This window comes from Oncorhynchus gorbuscha, linkage group LG23, assembly GCF_021184085.1.
Source record: "Oncorhynchus gorbuscha isolate QuinsamMale2020 ecotype Even-year linkage group LG23, OgorEven_v1.0, whole genome shotgun sequence".
Classification (NCBI taxonomy): domain Eukaryota; kingdom Metazoa; phylum Chordata; class Actinopteri; order Salmoniformes; family Salmonidae; genus Oncorhynchus; species Oncorhynchus gorbuscha.
In genome coordinates this window covers 12,472,489-12,492,799 of record NC_060195.1, presented here as the reverse complement: position 1 = coordinate 12,492,799, position 20,311 = coordinate 12,472,489, and the positions used below count along the sequence as shown (strand labels likewise).

The 20,311-nt window shown below is 46.1% G+C and overlaps 1 protein-coding gene across 6 annotated transcripts in view; it reads left to right on the top strand.

Annotated features, from left to right (window-relative positions):
- LOC124011274 (UDP-N-acetylglucosamine--peptide N-acetylglucosaminyltransferase 110 kDa subunit-like) overlaps positions 1–19,597 on the top strand; it is a 35,544-nt gene extending 15,947 nt beyond the window's left edge. For 3 of the 6 annotated variants that reach the window (XM_046324480.1, XM_046324478.1, XM_046324477.1), the window contains exons 10-22: positions 132–285; positions 508–609; positions 842–1,021; positions 1,592–1,750; positions 2,181–2,270; positions 3,064–3,189; positions 6,715–6,885; positions 14,374–14,490; positions 15,575–15,745; positions 16,575–16,727; positions 17,200–17,452; positions 17,672–17,795; positions 18,144–19,597. In XM_046324480.1, the coding sequence (XP_046180436.1) occupies positions 132–285; positions 508–609; positions 842–1,021; positions 1,592–1,750; positions 2,181–2,270; positions 3,064–3,189; positions 6,715–6,885; positions 14,374–14,490; positions 15,575–15,745; positions 16,575–16,727; positions 17,200–17,452; positions 17,672–17,795; positions 18,144–18,324 (1,981 nt within the window). In that variant the 3' untranslated portion in view covers positions 18,325–19,597. Of the gene's footprint in view, positions 1–131; positions 286–507; positions 610–841; positions 1,040–1,591; positions 1,751–2,180; positions 2,271–3,063; positions 3,190–6,714; positions 6,886–14,373; positions 14,491–15,574; positions 15,746–16,574; positions 16,728–17,199; positions 17,453–17,671; positions 17,796–18,143 lie in introns of all 6 variants that reach the window. The other 3 variants (XM_046324479.1, XM_046324475.1, XM_046324474.1) reach the window with 1 other exon arrangement.
- The last annotated feature ends 714 nt before the right edge of the window (positions 19,598–20,311 follow it).

Here is a 20,311-nt window from a genome sequence, read left to right as displayed (position 1 = left end):
TCCCCCCGTCTCGCCCTCTCATCTCAATCGGTTGTGGTTTGACAATCGACAGAAGCAACTTATAGGGATGCTGTTTCAAGGTTCTGGATCGAGTTGATTGGTGTCCTACTTTATTGTTTGTGTGTCTGTAGAATCAGCCCTACGTTTGCTGATGCCTACTCCAACATGGGCAACACTCTGAAGGAGATGCAGGATATCCAGGGAGCTCTACAGTGTTACACCAGAGCCATCCAGATCAACCCTGCCTTCGCTGACGCCCACTCTAACCTGGCCTCCATACACAAGGTGAATCATCTGCCATCTCTGTTCTCAACCCCAATTCGAAATCAACTCCTATCAGACCTACAAAAGGCAGTGAAGTCGACTTCACATTTCTTCTGTCACTGATATTCCGCAGAACAAAATTGGGTCTGCAATTAGTTTTTTAATGAATGGAAATATTAAAATTCATTTTTATTTATAAAGGAAGTTGTGTTATGATTCAGTTATTGTCCCCTCCCCCCTCAGGACTCTGGAAACATCCCAGAAGCCATTGCTTCATACCGTACAGCCCTGAAACTGAAGCCTGACTTCCCTGATGCCTACTGCAACCTAGCACACTGTTTGCAGGTACACACACACACTCACACTTTCACACTCACACACTAGTCTCCTATGTCAAGTTACTGCAGATACGCTCGAGTCCAAATCCTCATCTATCGATGAAAGTTAAACCAAGTGAGGCTCAAGTTACTGCTCTTTGATTTACATTTCCCAGGTGTTCCACTACAGACTGCCTCACAAAACGTCTCACACCAACACACACCTCACCACTTAGACAGCAGTCCTCTCCTCTCCCCAGATTGTGTGTGACTGGACAGACTATGACGATCGTATGAAGAAGCTGGTGAGCATCGTGGCTGACCAGCTGGATAAGAACCGTCTGCCTTCGGTGCACCCCCACCACAGCATGCTGTACCCCCTCTCTCACGGCTTCCGCAAGGCCATCGCTGAGAGGCACGGCAACCTCTGTCTGGACAAGGTACAGGCCCTCATCAAAGCAAGTACAGCATTGACCTTCTATTCAGGTGAAAGTTGGGCTGGGATGCTTGCATGGTGAAGGGTAAACGGTAAGGTGGGATGGCTTGGAAGTTACCCGCCTGGTGCATTTTAAGGAAACTTAAGCCCGTAAGTCTTTTATTTAGTTGAACATGTACATTAAAAGCAGCCATAGATGGCAGAAGGTGGTTGGGTTGCTTGCAGGGGGAAGAGCTTGGTCCGGTCATAGATTGGTTATGGTTGGATGTTAAGGTCAGGTTCAGGCTAGTTCTAACTGCGTAATGGACGAGGGGTTTCAATCTGCCTTGTCTAGTTGGACCACGTGAAAGGAGCTAGGGTTTATGGTCATTGTCTGACAGGCTATGATGTTCCAGTGTCCATACTAGCAATCATTCTATGTAGTATGCTAGAATAGAGCCTTGGACTAGGTTTCAAATGGCACCCTTTTCATTACGTAGAGCAGTATTTTTGGTTAACTAGTTCACTATACAGGGAATAGGAGGCCGTTTTGGGATGTATCCTGGTTAGTCTAACGCACCCTGTCCCTCCACAGATCAATGCGCTCCACAAACCGGCCTTTGAGTACCCCAAGGACCTGAAGGCCAGCGCAGGGCGTCTGAGGGTGGGATATGTCAGCTCTGACTTCGGGAACCACCCCACCTCCCACCTCATGCAGTCCATCCCCGGCATGCACAACTCTGAGAAGTTTGAGGTGAGGGTTTCTAACTGTTGTGTGACATTACCACTAGACTGGCAACAACCAATGATTTAAAATCAACTGATGTTTGTTTACTTGTATTCGATTGTCATTTAAACCATTTAAAAAAAAATGTAATCGTGACCAAACATTACTTGAAATTTGTTGGTCATAACATGGTTATAACATGTTTGGAGGGGGTTCTAACGGTTGGTCGTAACATGTTTGGAGGGGGTTCTAACGGTTGGTCGTAACATGGTTATAACATGTTTGGAGGGGGTCGTAACATGGTTATAACATGTTTGGAGGGGGTTCTAACAGTTGGTCGTAACATGGTTATAACATGTTTGGAGGGGGTTCTAACAGTTGGTCGTAACATGGTTATAACATGTTTGGAGGGGTTCTAACAGTTGGTCGTAACATGGTTATAACATTCTCTCCCCAGGTGTTCTGCTATGCCCTGAGCCCAGATGACAACACCAACTTTAGGGTTAAAGTGGTGGCCGAGGCCCATCACTTCACTGACCTGTCACAGGTGAGTGAACTCAGATTGAGAACTGAATCTAAGTACTTCAGAAGTAGCTTCCTTTTCTCTGTCCACTCGGTCACATCCAACACTTCAGAGTAAAGATTTAAATCCTCTCCCTTTCCACTCCTCCTGTCTGTCTCTCCCTCCATCTCCTCCTGTCTCTCCCTTCCCTCTCCTCCTGTCTCTCCCTTCCCTCTCCTCCTGTCTCTCCCTCCCTCTCCTCCTGTCTCTCCCTCCCTCTCCTCCTGTCTCTCCCTCTCCTCCTGTCTCTCCCTCCCTTCCCTCTCCTCCTGTCTGTCTCTCCCTTCCCTCTCCTCCTGTCTGTCTCTCCCTTCCCTCTCCTCCTGTCTGTCTCTCCCTTCCCTCTCCTCCTGTCTGTCTCTCCCTTCCCTCTCCTCCTGTCTGTCTCTCCCTCCCTCTCCTCCTGTCTGTCTCTCCCTTCCCTCTCCTCCTGTCTGTCTCTCCCTTCCATCTCCTCCTGTCTGTCTCTCCCTTCCATCTCCTCCTGTCTGTCTCTCCCTTCCCTCTCCTCCTTCCCTCTCTCCCTTCCCTTCCCTCTCCTCCTTCCCTCTCTCCCTTCCCTCTCCTCCTGTCTCTCTCCCTCCCCTCTCCTCCTGTCTCTCTCCCTCCCCTCTCCTCCTGTCTCTCTCCCTCCCCTCTCCTCCTGTCTCTCTCCCTTCCCTCTCCTCCTGTCTCTCTCCCTTCCCTCTCCTCCTGTCTCTCTCCCTTCCCTCTCCTCCTGTCTCTCTCCCTTCCCTCTCCTCCTGTCTCTCCCCCTTCCCTCCCTTCCCTCTGTCAGCTCCCGTGTAACGGCAAGGCAGCAGACAGGATCCATCAGGATGGACTCCACATCCTGGTCAATATGAACGGCTATACCAAAGGAGCCCGCAACGAGCTGTTTGCCCTGCGCCCCGCTCCCATCCAGGTGAGATAATCAGCCGTTATTTAGCCGTGTTCATTTCTATACAACAATAGAAACACATCATGTGAAGTGTTTGTGCCATGTTTCATTAGCTGTATTTCATTGTTTTAAGGTCATACCAACGATCCTTTTGCTATTTGATTTAGAATTGTAATACTCCTTGAAGTATAAAACCAATTGTAATCGGCCTTACTGCTATTTGACCATGCAAACGCATTGAATAACAGAATGAATTGTATGCTTTGGCGTTAAGATTCCCTTCAATGTAACTAAGGGGCCTAGTGCAAACAGCCCCAGACCATTATTCCAACTTTAGTTGGAGCAGGTAGCGAACTCTTGGCATCCGCCAACCCCAGGTTGGTTCGTCAGACTGCCAGATGGTGAAGTGTGATTCATCACTCTACAGACAGCGTTTACGCTGCTCCTGAGTCCAATTGCCGCGAGCTTTACATCACTCCAGCCGACGCTTGGCATTGCGCATGGTGATCTTATGCCATGGAAACCAATTTCATGAAGCTCTCAATGAACAGTTCCTGTTCTAATGTTGCTTCCAGAGGCCGTTTGGAACTTGGTAGTGAGTGTTGCAACCGAGGACAGACAATATTTACGCGCTACGGGCTTCAGTGGTCCCGTTCTGTGAGCTTGTGTGGCCTACCGCTTCGCTGCTGAGCCATAGTTGCACCTAGACTTTTCCACTTCACAATAACAGCACTTACAGTTGACCAGGGCAGAAATGTGACTGACATGTTGGAAAGGTGGCATCCTATAACTGTGCCACGTTGAAAGTCACTGAGTTCTTAAGTAAGGCCATTCTACTGCCAATGTTTCTCTATAGAGATTGCATGGCTGTGTGCTTGATTTAAAAATAAAAAAAAGTTTTAAAAAATAATAATAATATATAAAACACACATACAGTTGAAGTTGGAAGTTTACATATATTTAAGCTCAGTTTTACAATTCCTGTCATTTAATCCCAGTAACAATTCTCTGTTTTAGGTCAGTTAGGATCACCACTTTATTTTAGGAATGTGAAATGTCAGATTAATAGTCGAGAATGATTTATTTATTTCATCACATTCCCAGTGGGTCAGAAGTTTACACACACTCAATTAGTATTTGGTAGCATTGCCTTTAAATTGTTTAACTTGGGTCAAATGTTTTGGGTAGCCTTCCACAAGCTTCCCACAATAAGTTGGGTGAATGTTGGCCCATTCCTCCTGACAGAGCTGGTGTAACTGAGTCAGCTTTGTAGGCCTCCTTGCTCGCACACGCTTTTTCAGTTCTGCCCATACATTTCCTATAGGATTGAGGTCAGGGCTTTGTTGTCCTGCCACAAATGTGGAAGTATGCTTGGGGTCATTGTCCATTTGGAAGAGTCATTTGCGACCAAGCTTTAACTTCCTGACTGATGTCTTGGGATGTTGCTTCAATATATCCACATAATTTTCCATCTTCATGATGCCGTCTATTTTGTGAAGTGCACCAAAGCACCCCCACAACATGATGCTGCCACCCCCACAACCTGATGCTGCCACCCCCACAACCTGATGCTGCCACCCCCACAACCTGATGCTGCCACCCCCGCAACCTGATGCTGCCACCCCCGCAACCTGATGCTGCCACCCCCGCAACCTGATGCTGCCACCCCCGCAACATGATGCTGCCACCCCCGTGCTTCACAGTTAGGATGGTGCTCCTCGGCTTACAAGCCTCCCCCTTCGTCCTCCAAACATAACGATGGTCATTATGGCCAAACAGTTTTATTTTTGTTTCATCAGACCAGAGGACATTTCTCCAAAAAGTACTATCTTTGCTCGAATGGGCAGTTGCAAACCGTGGTCTGGCTTTTTAATGTAGGTTTTGGAGCAGTGGCTTCTTCCTTGCTGAGTGGCCTTTCAAGTTGTACTTGTTTCCTCCAGCATCTTCACAAGGTCCTTTGCTGTTGTTCTGGGATTGATTTGCACTTTTCGCACCAAAGTACATTCATCTCTAGGAGACCGACTGCGTCTCCTTCCTGAGCGGTATGGCGGCTGCGTGGTCCCATTGTGTTTATACTTGCGTACTATTTGTACAGATGAACGTGGTACCTTCAGGCGTTTGGAAATTGCTCCCATTGGTGTTTGGAAATTGGTCTTGGCTGATTTTCTTTTGATTTTCCCATGATGTCAAGCAAAGAGGCACTGAGTTTGAAGGTAGGCCTTGAAGTACATCCACAGGTACACCTCCAATTGACTCAGGCTAATTGACATAAATTATCAGAAGCTTCTAAAGCCATGACATCATTTTCTGGAATTTTCCAAGTTGTTTTAAGGCACAGTCAACATAGTGTATGTAAACTTCTGACCCACTGGAATTGTGATACAGTGAATTATAAGTGAAATAATTTGTCTGTAAAACAATTGTTGGAAAAATTACTTGTGTCATGCACAAAGTAGATGTCCTAACCGACTTGCCAAAACTATAGTTTGTTAACAAGAAATTTGTGGAGTGGTTGAAAAGCGAGTTTTAATGTCTCCAACCTAAGTGTATGTAAACTTATGACTTCAACAACTGTATTTATACACCTGCCATCAATAGGTGTGGCTGAAATAGCCCTTCATTTGAAGGGGTGTCCATATTTTTGATTTGCACCCCCTTTTTCAGAACCTTTAATTCGTCAGGGCATGAACTCTACAAGATGTCAAATAAATTCCACAGGGGTTCTGGACCATGTTGACTCCAATGTTTCCCCACAGTTGTCACGTTGGCTAGACGTACTTGGGGCGATAGCACATGCTTGACGCACACAGGAAACTGAGTGTGGGAAAACCCCTGCAGCGTTGCAGTTCTTGACATTCTCAAACCGGTGCGCCTGCCATACCCTGTTCAAAGGCACTTTAATCTTTTGTCTTTCCCATTCACCCTCTGAATGGCACACACATACAGTCTGTGTCTCGAGGCTTTCAAATCATTCTGTAACCTGTCTCCTCCCCTTCATCTACACTGAAGTGTATTGAACAGGTGACATCATCATTAAGGGATCGTAGTGTTCACCTGGTCAGTCTGTCATGGAAAGAGCAGCTGTTCCTAATGTTTTGTACACTATGCTTTAACTGAAACAAGAGGCCTAGAAGAAAGGCTAATATTTTAACACGATCTTATTTTTTGCTCACAAAGTAGTTCAAGAAGATTGAACTGCATATTTCCATGAAACTGATTGAGATCAAATGATTGGCAGGCATTCCGTTTGGACATTTCATCGTTAACACACGAAGAATTATCATTTACGATTGACAGTGATGGCCTACTTGGAAATTAGTTAAGCCATACTTGGTGTTTTGAGGGTATTAAAAAGGTCATGTTTTCTTGAGACAACATATTTGGGGGTAGGCCTGTAATACAATGATATCCAGTAGGCTACATCTGTCATTAAACTTTGAATTATTTTTTTATTTAAGTGCGCTCCCTCATCAAAAAAAGTCACTACACGACAGCTGGGATATAATGTCCAAATAAAGTTGACTGTGCCAACTGTTCTCTCCTTCTCAGTGTATGTGGCTGGGCTACCCGGGGACCAGCGGAGCTCCTTTCATGGACTACATTGTGTCAGACAAGGAGACGTCCCCCTTCGAGGTGGCAGAGCAGTACTCTGAGAAACTAGCCTACATGCCACACACCTTCTTCATCGGAGACCACGCTAACATGTTCCCCCACCTCAAGGTGAGATTCCTGTTTATCAAGTAAATAAAAGTTTCTTGAGTGGCTTGATTTGAATGTTATTATGTTGCTAATGTGCAGTGAGCGGTCAAATTTGCAAGCCCTCACATAATATATAGGGAATTGTTGATTTTGCCAAACAAATTGCAATCAGGGAATCCCGGAGGGACTGTTTTGTCCTGTTGCAATCAGGGAATCCCGGAGGGACTGTTTTGTCCTGTTGCAATCAGGGAATCCCGGAGGGACTGTTTTGTCCTGTTGCAATCAGGGAATCCCGGAGGGACTGTTTTGTCCTGTTGCAATCAGGGAATCCCGGAGGGACTGTTTTGTCCTGTTGCAATCAGGGAATCCCGGAGGGACTGTTTTGTCCTGTTGCCATGTTTCCTGTAAGTGAATGAATTTTATTTTTGTGTCAAATCGCCAGTTGGCAACACATCCCTTATGGGTTAAGTTGTCGCACAAACATTACAATAATTCACTATGATAATTACAATTCTTCTTCTTGTGTCCTATGCATTACACATCGCATAGAGTGGGGAGGGGGGGGTCTATGCATAGTAAATTACTTCCCTGGAGCAATAAAATAATATGAATATACAGTTTTTTTTTTTTTTTTTTTTTTTTTTTTTCTCCTGTATGTTCTGAGTCAAAGGTCAAGTTTCAGCATCAAGGCCACTGACAAAGCACATTCCTGCAATCGTTACATCGTAGCGCATTCATGTAAAATGAATGAATAGAACAAAACACTTTCTATTTATCATAGACGGACAAGATGAATATGAGATTAATGGCGAGTTCAGGAAGCCAAGCTAGAGCCCTGAAGCGTTCCCAATGATGGGGCCAGACGTTTTGATCAAGAGAGACCTTTGTGCATATTTTCTATTCTCTCTAACACTAAACATACAAATATGTACTTTACAGTTATAAGGAAGGCAAAATTGTGTAATTAGTCGTTTTTATTTAGAAAGCATGTCATTTCAAACCTTATTCATACATTATTGTTGAATAGGAAATGCATCATAAAATGTTTCATATTTGTAACTGTGTGCTTGTCTTCAAGTGAATACTCCTCAGCAATTTATAATTATTTTTATCAGAAAGTATGCAGCATTAATTGTTTATGGCCTTATGATAATTAATTACTTTGGGGCATTATGTAGATTACATTTTCGATGACAGTTAACTGGTTAAAGACCAGCTTGGCTTTGACTCAAATTAAAAATTGCTCACCGATCTTAAATTAGTGCTAAATGGTGATGAAACCAAGTTTGTTTTTCTCCAAGTCTCGTAGAATTGACCCTGAAGATCTGTGTATCTGCACCTTGAACTCCCTCAGGTTTTTCAATGTGCGTTTAGAAAAGACTTAACTAAGAACGGGTACATATTTTACAATCAGGAGAAATGTCTGTTTTCATTACGATGGAGTCTCACTGAACTGTTATAAAATGTGGCAAGTTGGCATCACTCAGGGCTTTTGGCAAGTCTGGGTTGCTTGCTATTGGCGAATGAGAGCATATCTGAGGAAATGGCAGAAAGTATTTCCTACAGACCTTCCATGCTTGTCGGGTGCTGTAAATCTCTAAGGTTTTTGGCTATGTTGCCCACTTCACTAAAGTTATAAATGAATATAATTGAGCTTAGGTGCAATGAACCACAGGATTGGGCCTCTATCTGAATCCACATTGAGTCCTGTCTGTTTGTGATCCATGTTAGCATGTTGCGGATTTGTGCAGACCAGTAGTAAAATTTGAAGGCAGGGCAAGACCACCCTTAGATTCAGGTTTTCGATAGTGAAGCTCTTGAGCCTAGGTTTTTATTGCCCCAGATACGTTTAATGCTTTGGTTGGTTGTTTTGAAAAAGGAAACTGGGAGATAGTATGGGCGCATCTGAAATAAATAGTTCAATCTCGGGAGGATGTTCATATGATAACATTGATTCTTCTGACTAATTGGGAAAGAGATCCAGGTTCAGAGATCTTTCTTGATTCCATCAGGAGTGGAGTGGGTGGGGGGAGTTTATTGAAAAGGCAATTCAGATCTGGTGTTAGAAAGATCCCAAGGCATTGAAACCCCGGTCTCCAATTGGAACAGACAGTGTCTCCATGGAGCTGGTGAGGGTAAGATTGAGAGGGGAAACAATGGATTTGTTCAAATGCATCTTATATCCTGTGAACTTGCCGTACTATGCATTTGTCTAAGATGGGAGGGATTTCTCAGGGTTGGGTATGTAGAGCAAGACATCATCCGCGTAGAGCGAAATCTTGTGCTGAAGGCCGCCTGCAGAAACACCCATAATACTTGGATTGCACCTTATCAACTCTGCCCCCAACAAATAGAGCAGGAGCGACAGTGAGCATCCTTGCCTTGTGCCACGTCCCAAAGGGAATCTATCAGAATTCAGACCGTTAGTAGTCACCATGGCATTTGGATGAGAATATAAGGACTTAATCCATTTAATAAAGTTTGGGTGTATATTGTACTTTTCTAAGACTGGGAACAGTTCCACTCCGTCCTGTCAAACACCTTCTCAACATCCAGTGGCGACAGCTGGACAGTGGTTCTTCTGTGCGTTTTACTTTATCTATAATCTAAAAAAAGATGGTGAATGAAGAGTCTCTAATAAATATAGTTTGATCCACTTTTATTACTTTGGGAGGAAGTGTTTTTGTCTTTTGCCGAGCAATTTGGTAGTTATTTTATAGTCAGAATGGGCCGGAAGGACGTGCAGGATAGAGGGTCCTTGTCTTTTATAGCAACGCTGTAATGAGGGCTGTGAACATAGTCTGGGAGAGCTCCCATTTTTAACAACACCAATAGTCTGGGAGAGCTCCCATTTTTAACAACACCAATAGTCTGGGAGAGCTCCCATTTTTAACAACACCAATAGTCTGGGAGAGCTCCCATTTTTAACAACACCAATAGTCTGGGAGAGCTCCCATTTTTAACAACACCAATAGTCTGGGAGAGCTCCCATTTTTAACAACACCAATAGTCTGGGAGAGCTCCCATTTTTAACAACACCAATAGTCTGGGAGAGCTCCCATTTTTAACAACCCCAATAGTCTGGGAGAGCTCCCATTTTTAACAACACCAATAGTCTGGGAGAGCTCCCATTTTTAACAACACCAATAGTCTGGGAGAGCTCCCATTTTTAACAACACCAATAGTCTGGGAGAGCTCCCATTTTTAACAACACCAATAGTCTGGGAGAGCTCCCATTTTTAACAACACCAATAGTCTGGGAGAGCTCCCATTTTTAACAACACCAATAGTCTGGGAGAGCTCCCATTTTTAACAACACTGTAATGCGGGCTGTGTTTTTGCAGCAAAAAACTAATAATCCTGCATGAAAATAGGGCTAAGCTGGGCCCAAAAAGCTTTGTAGAACTCTCTGGGGAAATCCATCTGGGCCTGGGGACTTGTTAGGTGGCATGGAGATGATTGCTTCGAGGATCTCAGGAGTGAAAGGGTTGTTGAGCTCTTGGTGGGTCTCTGATAGTTTTGGTCGCAAGTATCCCTCTAGGAAGAAATGGAATTCTGCATCTGTATGTGTTCTTTCAGAAGTATATCATTTGCAGTACAAATCATGGAAAGTTAAATGCATTTCATTTGGATCGTATGTGAACTCGTCATCTGCTGTTCAGATGGCGATGATTGTACGCTCTGACTGCTCTTTTTAAATTGGCAAGCAGTCTGCTAGGCCTATTGCTATACTCATGGTTTTTCTGTTTTAGTACATCTCCTGAGTATAGTCCAAGTTTAGCTTTGGCTACTTTAAGTTGACTCCAGGAGGTGCTGCCTGGGGATTATTTATGTACTTTTTCGCTGTGTTCCAACTCCCTGAAGATCTAATGTGTGCTTCCATTGCCTTGTTCTTAGAGGAAGCATATGCAATTAGATGACCTCTTAAGTGTGGCTTTGGCAGCATACCCACATTGGCCGGAGAAATGGGAGAGACTGTTGTTGTCTATCCATGTAGTAACCGATGTATGGAATGCTTCGTTTGATAACATGGAGCTGTTGAATTTCCAGCTCTTTGACCTCAGGATGTTTTTAGAGGTCGAGGCGGACAATGATCTGAAAGTGCTGTGTGTCGATTTTGTAGAAGTGGCAGACTTTATGGAAGACTTTGGGATAAACATGTAATCTATACGAGAGTAGGTGTTATGGACATTGAAGTAGTATGTATAGTCCATGGATTAGCTATTAGTCTCTCTCCAGATATCTATCATACCCATCTCTTTAAGAGTTCTGCAGTATTGAGCTCAGCGCGAGGATCTCCTTCCAGAGAGACATCAGGGATTTACTCTGTTTCACAGAAACATGGCCCTCTCGGGATATACTGTCCCAATCCATACAGCCATCTGTGTTCTCAGTACATCACGCAGACAGGAATAAAGAACTCTCCGGGAAGAAGAAAGATGGTGGTGTATGTTTCATGATTAACTACTCATGGTGTGATTGTGACAACGTACAGAAACTCAAGTCCTTTTGTTAACCCGACCGAAAATACCTCACAATCAAATGCCAACTGTATTCCTTCCCAATGGAAATTTCTTGTATCATCCCCCTAAAGCCGATACCTCGACGGTCCTTAAGGAATCACACTAGACTTTATGCAAACTGGAAACCACATATCCTGAGGCTGCATTTATTGTAGCTGGGGTTTTTAACAAAGCAAATTTGAGGGAAACGCTTCTGAAATTCTACCTGATCACAACTCTGTTTTGCTCCACCCTTCCTATAGGCAGAAACTCTAAGGTCTATTCAACCCTGGCCTGACCAATCGGAAGCCATGCTCTAAGATGGTTTTGCCCATGCGGACTGATTTGATATGGGTAGCCTCTGAGAATAACATTGACAAATGCACAGATACGGTGTCTGGGTTAATCAGGAAGTGTATAGGAGATGTTGTACCCGCTGTGACAATTAAAACCTACTCAAACCAGAAACCGTGGATAGATGGCAGCATTTGTGCAAAACTGAAAGTGTGAACCTCTGCATTTAACCATGGCAAGGTGGTTCCCAGACTGGGAATATGGCTGAATACAACCTGTAGTTATTCCCTCCATATCAAATATCAAATCAAACAGGCAAAACATCAGTACAGAGACAGTGGAGTCCGACACGAGGCTCAGACATGAGACGTATGTGGCAGGGTCTACAGACAATCACGGACTACAAAGGGAAAACCAGCCATGTCGCGGACACAGTCTTGCTTCCAGACAAACTAAACACCTTCACCTGCTTTGAGGATAACACAGTGCCTCCGATGCGTCCCGTTACCAAGGACTGTGGACTCTCCTTCTCCGTGTCCAACGTGAGTAAGACATTTTAACGTGTTAACCCTCAAGTCTGCTGGCCCAGACGGCATCCCTAGCCGCGTCCTCAGAATATGCGTATACCAGCTGGTTTGAGTGTTTAAGGATTTAATCAATCTCGCCCTATCCCAGTCTGATGTCCCAACTTGCTTCAAAATGTCCACCATTGTTCCTGTACCCAAGAAAGCAAAGGTAACTGAACTAAATGACTACCGCCCCGTTGCACTCACTTCTGTCATCATGAAGTGCTTTGAGAGGTTAGTTAAGGATCATATCACCTCTACCTTACCTGACATCCTAGACCCACTTAAATTTGCTTAGCACCCCAATAGATCCACAGAAGATGCAATTGCCAGCACACTGCCCTATCACATCTGGACAAGAATGCTATGTAAGAATGCTGTTTATTGACTATAGCTCAGCATTTGGCACAATAGTACCCTCCATTCTCATCATTAAGCTTGGGGCCCTGGGTCTGAACCCCACTCTGGACTTCCTGATGGGCTGCCCCAGGTGGTGAAGGTAGGAAACAACATCTTAATTGATCTTCAACACAGGGGCCCACAAGGGTGTGTGCTCAGCCCCCTCCTGGACATCCATGACTGCGTGACCATGCACGCCTCCAACTCAATTATGCAGTTTGCAGACGACATAACAGTAGTAAGCCTAATTACCAACAATGACGAGACAGTCTACCCGGGAGGAGACGAGGGCCCGGGCAGAGTGGTGCCAGGAAAATAACCTCACTCAACGTCAACAAAACAAAGGAGATGATTGTGGACTTCAGGAAACAGCAGAGGGAGCACGCCCCTATCCACATTAATGGGGCCGCAGTGGAGCGGGTGAAAAGCTTCACGTTCCTCGCTGACGATCTGAATGCTCAGGAGGCTGAAGAAATTTGGCTTGTCACCTAAAACCCTCAGAAACATTTATAGATGCACAATTGAGAGCATCCTGTCGGACTGTATCACTGCCTGGTATGGCAACTGTACCGCCCAAAAAATGCAAGTTTCCGCCCTCCTGGACACCTACAGCACCCGATGCCATAGAAAGGCCTTATAGATCACCGAGGACATCAACCACCTGAGCCACAGCCTGTTCACCCCACTATCATCCAGAAGGCGTGGTCGGTACAGGTGCATCAAAGCTGGGATCGTGAGACAGAAGCTGTTTTTCACTCTCAAGGCAATCGGACTGTTAAACAGCCATCACTAGCCAGCTTCTACCTGGTTTTTGCAACCCTGCACATCTGAGGCTGCTGCCCCATATACATGGAATCACTGGTCGCTTAAAAAATATACTGTATTGTATTTTAGTCAATGCCACTCCGACATTGCTCAATCTAATATTTATACATTTCTTAATTCCATTATTGTACTTTTAGATATGAGTGAATTAGATACTACTGCACTGTTAGATACTACTGCACTGTTGGAGCTTGGAACACAAGCATTTCGCTACACCTGCAATGACATCTGCTAAATATGTGACCAATAAAATGAGATTTTACTACTAAATGTTTGACATCAGATATCTTCTGGCTTTCAGCCAGACGTCTAGTGAGCTCTGGATGGGTTATCTGTACAGCTGCCATTTTTCCCTCCCCTTGTGCTTCCTAATAGTGTTTTCTTCTCCCCTCTGCTTCAGGTGAACATGCTGCTCTTCCTTCTGGAAAAAAGCATGTATCACAACTCTGTTCATTTTGCACAATTTCTCTCATTCACTTAAGCGTGTAAATGTCCACACTCAATGACAATGGCTTTCGGTAGCTACTAGCTATGCTTGTGTAACTTTGAACTGGATTTGCCTGTGCAAAAAGTTTGTTTTCGTTCAGCTAACAATGGCTATGTGACTTCGCTATTAGTTTGTGCTAATTTTGTTAGCATTCCGGTGATGGAGGCTCAATGGGCTTTTCTTGCGTTGTCAATGCTCTCTTGTGTGCTATGGCGGTAATTATTATTCCCAGGGCACCCTTGAAAATGAGACCCTGGTCTCAGTGGCTTTCCCCTACTTATGGAAAGCTCACATAAAGCTTACATTAAAATAAACTGTCATCTGAAAGGAAAAAGGTGTTTTGATGAATGAAAAATAATGCTTTTAGGTCTTCAACCCTGACTTCACATGCAGTTCACCTCTTCACCTCCAGTATTATTTTTATTTTCTTCGACAGAAAAAGGCGGTGATTGACTTCAAGTCTAACGGCCACATCTTTGACAACCGCATCGTTCTGAATGGTATCGACCTCAAGGCCTTCCTGGACAGCCTGCCTGACGTCAAGGTGGTCAAGGTGAGACGGTGACATAGTGAATAGCCCTAACCCTTCCTGAACAGCCTGCCTGACGTCAAGGTGGTCAAGGTGAGACAGTGACATGGTGAATAGCCCTAACCCTTCCTGAACAGCCTGCCTGACGTCAAGGTGGTCAAGGTGAGACAGTGACATAGTGAATAGCCCTAACCCTTCCTGGACAGCCTGCCTGACGTCAAGGTGGTCAAGGTGAGACGGTGACATGGTGAATAGCCCTAACCCTTCCTGGACAGCCTGCCTGACGTCAAGGTGAGACGGTGACATGGTGAATAGCCCTAACCCTTCCTGGACAAGCCTGTCTGACGTCAAGGTGGTCAAGGTGAGACAGTGACATAGTGAATAGCCCTAACCCTTCCTGGACAGCCTGCCTGACGTCAAGGTGGTCAAGGTGAGACGGTGCCATGGTGAATAGCCCTAACCCTTCCTGGACAGCCTGCCTGACGTCAAGGTGAGACAGTGACATCGTGAATAGCCCTAACCCTTCCTGGACAAGCCTGTCTGACGTCAAGGTGGTCAAGGTGAGACAGTGACATGGTGAATAGCCCTAACCCTTCCTGGACAAGCCTCTAACGTCAAGGTGAGACAGTGAATAGCCCTAACCCTTCCTGAACAAGCCTGTCTGGCGTCAAGGTGACATAGTGAATAGCCCTAACCCTTCCTGAACAGGCCTGTCTGGCGTCAAGGTGACATAGTGAATAGCCCTAACCCTTCCCGAACAAGCCTGTCTGACGGCAAGGTGAGACGGTGACATAGTGAATAGCCCTAACCCTTCCTGAACAGGCCTGTCTGACGGCAAGGTGAGACGGTGACATAGTGAATAGCCCTAACCCTTCCTGAACAGGCCTGTCTGACGTCAAGGTGACATAGGGAATGTTCTGTGAACATATTTCCATTGGACTATGAACTATTGGGAAGGTAGTTCATAGTCCAATGTCATTCATAGTCATTGTCTGTTCCTTGTTGTGTCCTTTAAATGTGAACAGTGAAGACCTGCCCTTATCCCCCAGAAAGTATGATGAAAACGTAGATCACTTTGTAGATCACTGACTCCTTCCTTCCTGTCCAGATGAAGTGTTCCATTGAGGAGAGTGGCGCCGCAGAAACCAACGGAGCTCTGTCCATGCCAGTCATCCCCATGAACACAGCAGCTGAGGCCATCATCAACATGATCAACCAGGGACAGATACAGGTCACCATCAACGGATTCACCGTCAGCAACGGACTGGCCACCACACAGGTACTGGAGGGAGGGGGGACTGGCCACCACACAGGTACTGGAGGGAGGGGGGACTGGCCACCACACAGGTACTGGAGGGAGGGGGACTGGCCACCACACAGGTACTGGAGGGAGGGGGACTGGTACCACCACACAGGTACTGGAGGGAGGGGGACTGGCCACCACACAGGTACTGGAGGGAGGGGGGGACTGGAGGGAGGGGGCTGGAGGGAGGGGGACTGGCCACCACACAGGTACTGGAGGGAGGGGGACTGGCCACCACACAGGTACTGGAGGGAGGGGGACTGGCCACCACACAGGTACTGGAGGGAGGGGGGACTGGCCACCACACAGGTACTGGAGGGAGGGGGGACTGGCCACCACACAGGTACTGGAGGGAGGGGGGACTGGCCACCACACACACACAGGAAATGGATAAGAATGAGTACCAGGCTGTTATTTTGCTGGTTGTCGTGAAGCAGTGAGTTACCTGTGTGGTTGACCTTTGATCCCAGCCATGTGACATGACGAGGGTCTGTAGTGTTACATCTCATGTATACTGTGTATTTTCAGATACTTCTGAAAGGAGGTTGTAGTTGTAGTATCAGGGTCTGTATCCCTCCAGGTATGGCACTAAGACTAGTACTGGATAAAGACATTGGGTCACTTGCATGTCTACTTTTGGGTCTTTTGGTGATTTGACCCCTAGGAAAGCGGTTCCAGTACTGTAGTGAACAGGGGTCAGAACAGGGGTGTAAGGTTAACACGGTCACTATGCACTGGCCTCTCCTCTGCCCCAGTCTATCTCTGCTCATTGTAAATCTCTCCATCATAACTTCCTCCATCTCAGCTCAACAACAAGGCGGCTACAGGAGAGGAGGTTCCTCGTACCATCGTGGTGACAACCCGCTCCCAGTACGGCCTGCCTGAAGACTCCATCGTCTACTGCAACTTCAACCAGCTCTACAAGATCGACCCTCCCACCCTGCAGATGTGGGCCAATGTAAGCATCATGCTAGGAACCCCTTTCTCCATGATCCTGTTGTCTGAGATGTTCATGTCTCTTCAGGAATACCCCGTTTCCTGACTCAGGGTGTCTGAAATGGCACCCTGGTTCCTATGTGACAGGGGCACTAGCTTTGACCCTGGTCAACAGTAGTGTACTATATAGGGACTCTGGTCATCAATAGTGTACTATATAGGGGCCCTGGTCAACAGTAGTGTACTATATAGGGGCTCTGGTCAACAGTAGTGTACTATATAGGGGCTCTGGTCATCAATAGTGTACTATATAGGGGCCCTGGTCAACAGTAGTGTACTATATAGGGGCTCTGGTCAACAGTAGTGTACTATATAGGGGCTCTGGTCAACAGTAGTGCGCTATATTGGGGCCCTGGTCAACAGTAGTGCCATTTTAAATTCCGTTTCAAACACACAGCACCTCTTACTGACCTCGTCTCTGGTCTCTCCTGTAGATCCTGAAGCGTGTTCCCAACAGTGTTCTGTGGTTGCTGCGTTTCCCTGCGGTGGGCGAGCCCAACATCCAGCAGTACGCCCAGAACTTCGGCCTGCCCGGCTCCCGCATCATCTTCTCTCCCGTGGCGCCCAAGGAGGAGCACGTGAGACGGGGCCAGCTGGCCGACGTGTGTCTGGACACGCCCCTCTGTAACGGACACACCACCGGCATGGACGTCCTCTGGGCCGGGACACCCATGGTTACCATGCCAGGTGAGACGGCGTATGATCGCAGAGACGTTTCCTCCTGAAGTGTTCACTACTCTCCATAAATTAGAAAGTGTTGATTTCGGTTAGAGGGGGTTTCTATGTCCCAGTCATTTCCAGTTCTAATGCATGAAGGGAACTACGGAGAAAGGAGAGATAATTGGGATGCACGGTTCCGTGTGTGAACGACAAGTTGGTGTTTAAATGTGCCGTGTGCCCGTACAGGTGAGACCCTGGCGTCGCGTGTGGCAGCCTCTCAGCTACAGTGTCTGGGCTGTCCCGAGCTCATCGCCCACACCAGACAGGAATATGAGGACGTGGCTGTCAAACTGGGCTGTGACATGGAATAGTAAGTCTCTGACACACACACACACACACACACACACACACACACACACACACACACACACACACACACACACACACACACACACACACACACACACACACACACACACACACTCCAGCTAGCTCTCTCTAAATCTCCCCCTCTTCTCACACGCCATCTGTCTCTCCATCTCTTCTGTGGTTGAGCATCTCTCCCTCTTCTTACCATTGCTGTAACTGACCCGGTTCTCACCATTGCTGTAACTGACCCGGTTCTCACCATTGCTGTAACTGACCCGGTTCTCACCATTGCTGTAACTGACCCGGTTCTCACCATTGCTGTAACTGACCCGGTTCTCCTCCCCCCCAGTCTGAAGATGATCCGGTCCCGCGTGTGGAAGCAGCGTATCTGCAGCCCTCTGTTCAACACCAAGCAGTACACGATGGATCTGGAGAAGCTCTACCTGCAGATGTGGGAGCGTCACGCCAGTGGCGGCAAGCCAGACCACCTGGTCAAACTGCAGCCCGTCGAGAGCAGCGAGAGCGCCTGAAGTCCCAGGGTGTGTCCCAAATGGCACCCTATTCAGTACACTGCTTATGACCAGGACCTAAAGAGGACTTGGACAAAGGTAGTGCACTACAAAAAAGGAACAGGGTGCTATATGGGATGCAGCCCCCGACCAGATGTCCCATCGATCGATGCACGCCGCCCTCCACCCTGACCTCTAACCTCCCCACCTGACCCTGTCCAACTCCAGCCCCTCCAGAGCAGTGGAAGAGTCTGGGCTGGAACTCTGACCCCCACTTGCCCTTCACTCTACCCCTCCTGCCCAAAGCTTTGCGCCTATCTGCTCTTTAGCCCCTTTCAACCCTGCTTCCCCTCCCCTGTGACTTGGACTCTTCTCTGTTGTAGAGCCTGCAGGTGTGTCCACCGTGTCATCACCTCATCCCACCTTCTCCCTCCTCCACTCTAGTCATATCCCATCCACCCATCCATGTCTGTTTCCCTGAGCCAGACTGAGCCTGAAGCACTTTGCTCTTCACCTGAGACTCTTCCCCAAACCACATCTTCCATACAGGGTACGAGAGGACAAGGAGGAGGAACCCCCCCCCCCCCCCCCTCCATCCCGCCCTCCATCCAGCGCCTGGAAGAGGCTCCCGTGGCCTTTTCTCTTCTTCTCTCTGTGTGTATATGGGACTTGTTACACAGGTCTGCAGCAATGTTTTTCCATGTCAATATAATAATTGAATCTGGAGTAAGAGAGTATAAAGGGACTGTTGCACCGCAGTCTGAACATCTAGTAAGTCTGGTCTAAAAACGGTGAATCCGCTTAAACATGTTTCAACATTTTGTTTTTAGTCTTGCGGCTGCTCTTGGTTTTTCTCCTAAGGCTATTGGTTATTCAGGATGAGAGTAGATGTCGGTGTTTATTATCACATTACAGAGAGAAAGATCATAACCACTCCCTTCCATGTTTCAATGTAAGAAAACAAAAAAAAATACTCAATTGCTTTGTCCTCCTGTTGGATGTCACTCACTATGTTGGTGAAGACCAAACCGTATGGATAAACTGGACAGACAGGAGGTTCTTGTCAGTACGACCCATTTGAAAGGCCCTGCATTTCTTTCACCCTTAGTTATGCCCACCTCTCCCTACATAATGATTTTATCACTCGAACCAGGAATGGCCTGAGTAAGTATTTTCTAAGCAGTTTTAGTTTTGTACTCGTCTTTCTGTGAACTGTTTTATTGAAGCTTTGTCTGGTATGCTGCAAGGCTCGGACTCCATTTCTGTTGAAATAAAGAAAAATCTGGTAAACCTCTTGGAATGTGTGGTAGTTTTGCTGCTTTAAGCAGGGTAGTGTATGGGCACGTTCCCCCAATACTGCTTCCACCTTAGATGTTTTTCTCAATTTGGTATAAAAAAAAATGTTTAAACCATGTCGATTTTCAAAATGTGTAAATGTTCAGAACGGTGTACACAGAACTGTTGCTGTAAATATTCAGAACGGTGTACACAACTGTTGCTGTAAATATTCAGAACGGTGTACACAACTGTTGCTGTAAATATTCAGAACGGTGTACACAACTGTTGCTGTAAATGTTCAGAACGGTGTACACAACTGTTGCTGTAAATATTCAGAACGGTGTACACAACTGTTGCTGTAAATATTCAGAACGGTGTACACAACTGTTGCTGTAAATATTCAGAACGGTGTACACAACTGTTGCTGTAAATGTTCAGAACGGTGTACACAACTGTTGCTGTAAATGTAAATATTCAGAACGGTGTACACAACTGTTGCTGTAAATGTAAATGTTCAGTACACAACTGTTGCTGTAAACAGAACTGTACACAACTGGCTGTAAATAGATGTTATAAATGTAATAACTACACAACTGTTAGCCACTGTGGCTGTAAATAGATGTTATAAATGTAATAACTTGTTAGCCATAAGTAGTAGTTCTATAATAAATAGAAAGTTCAACAAACTGCAAAATTAATAAAACATTCTGTCATTTTCTGTGCAGTAACT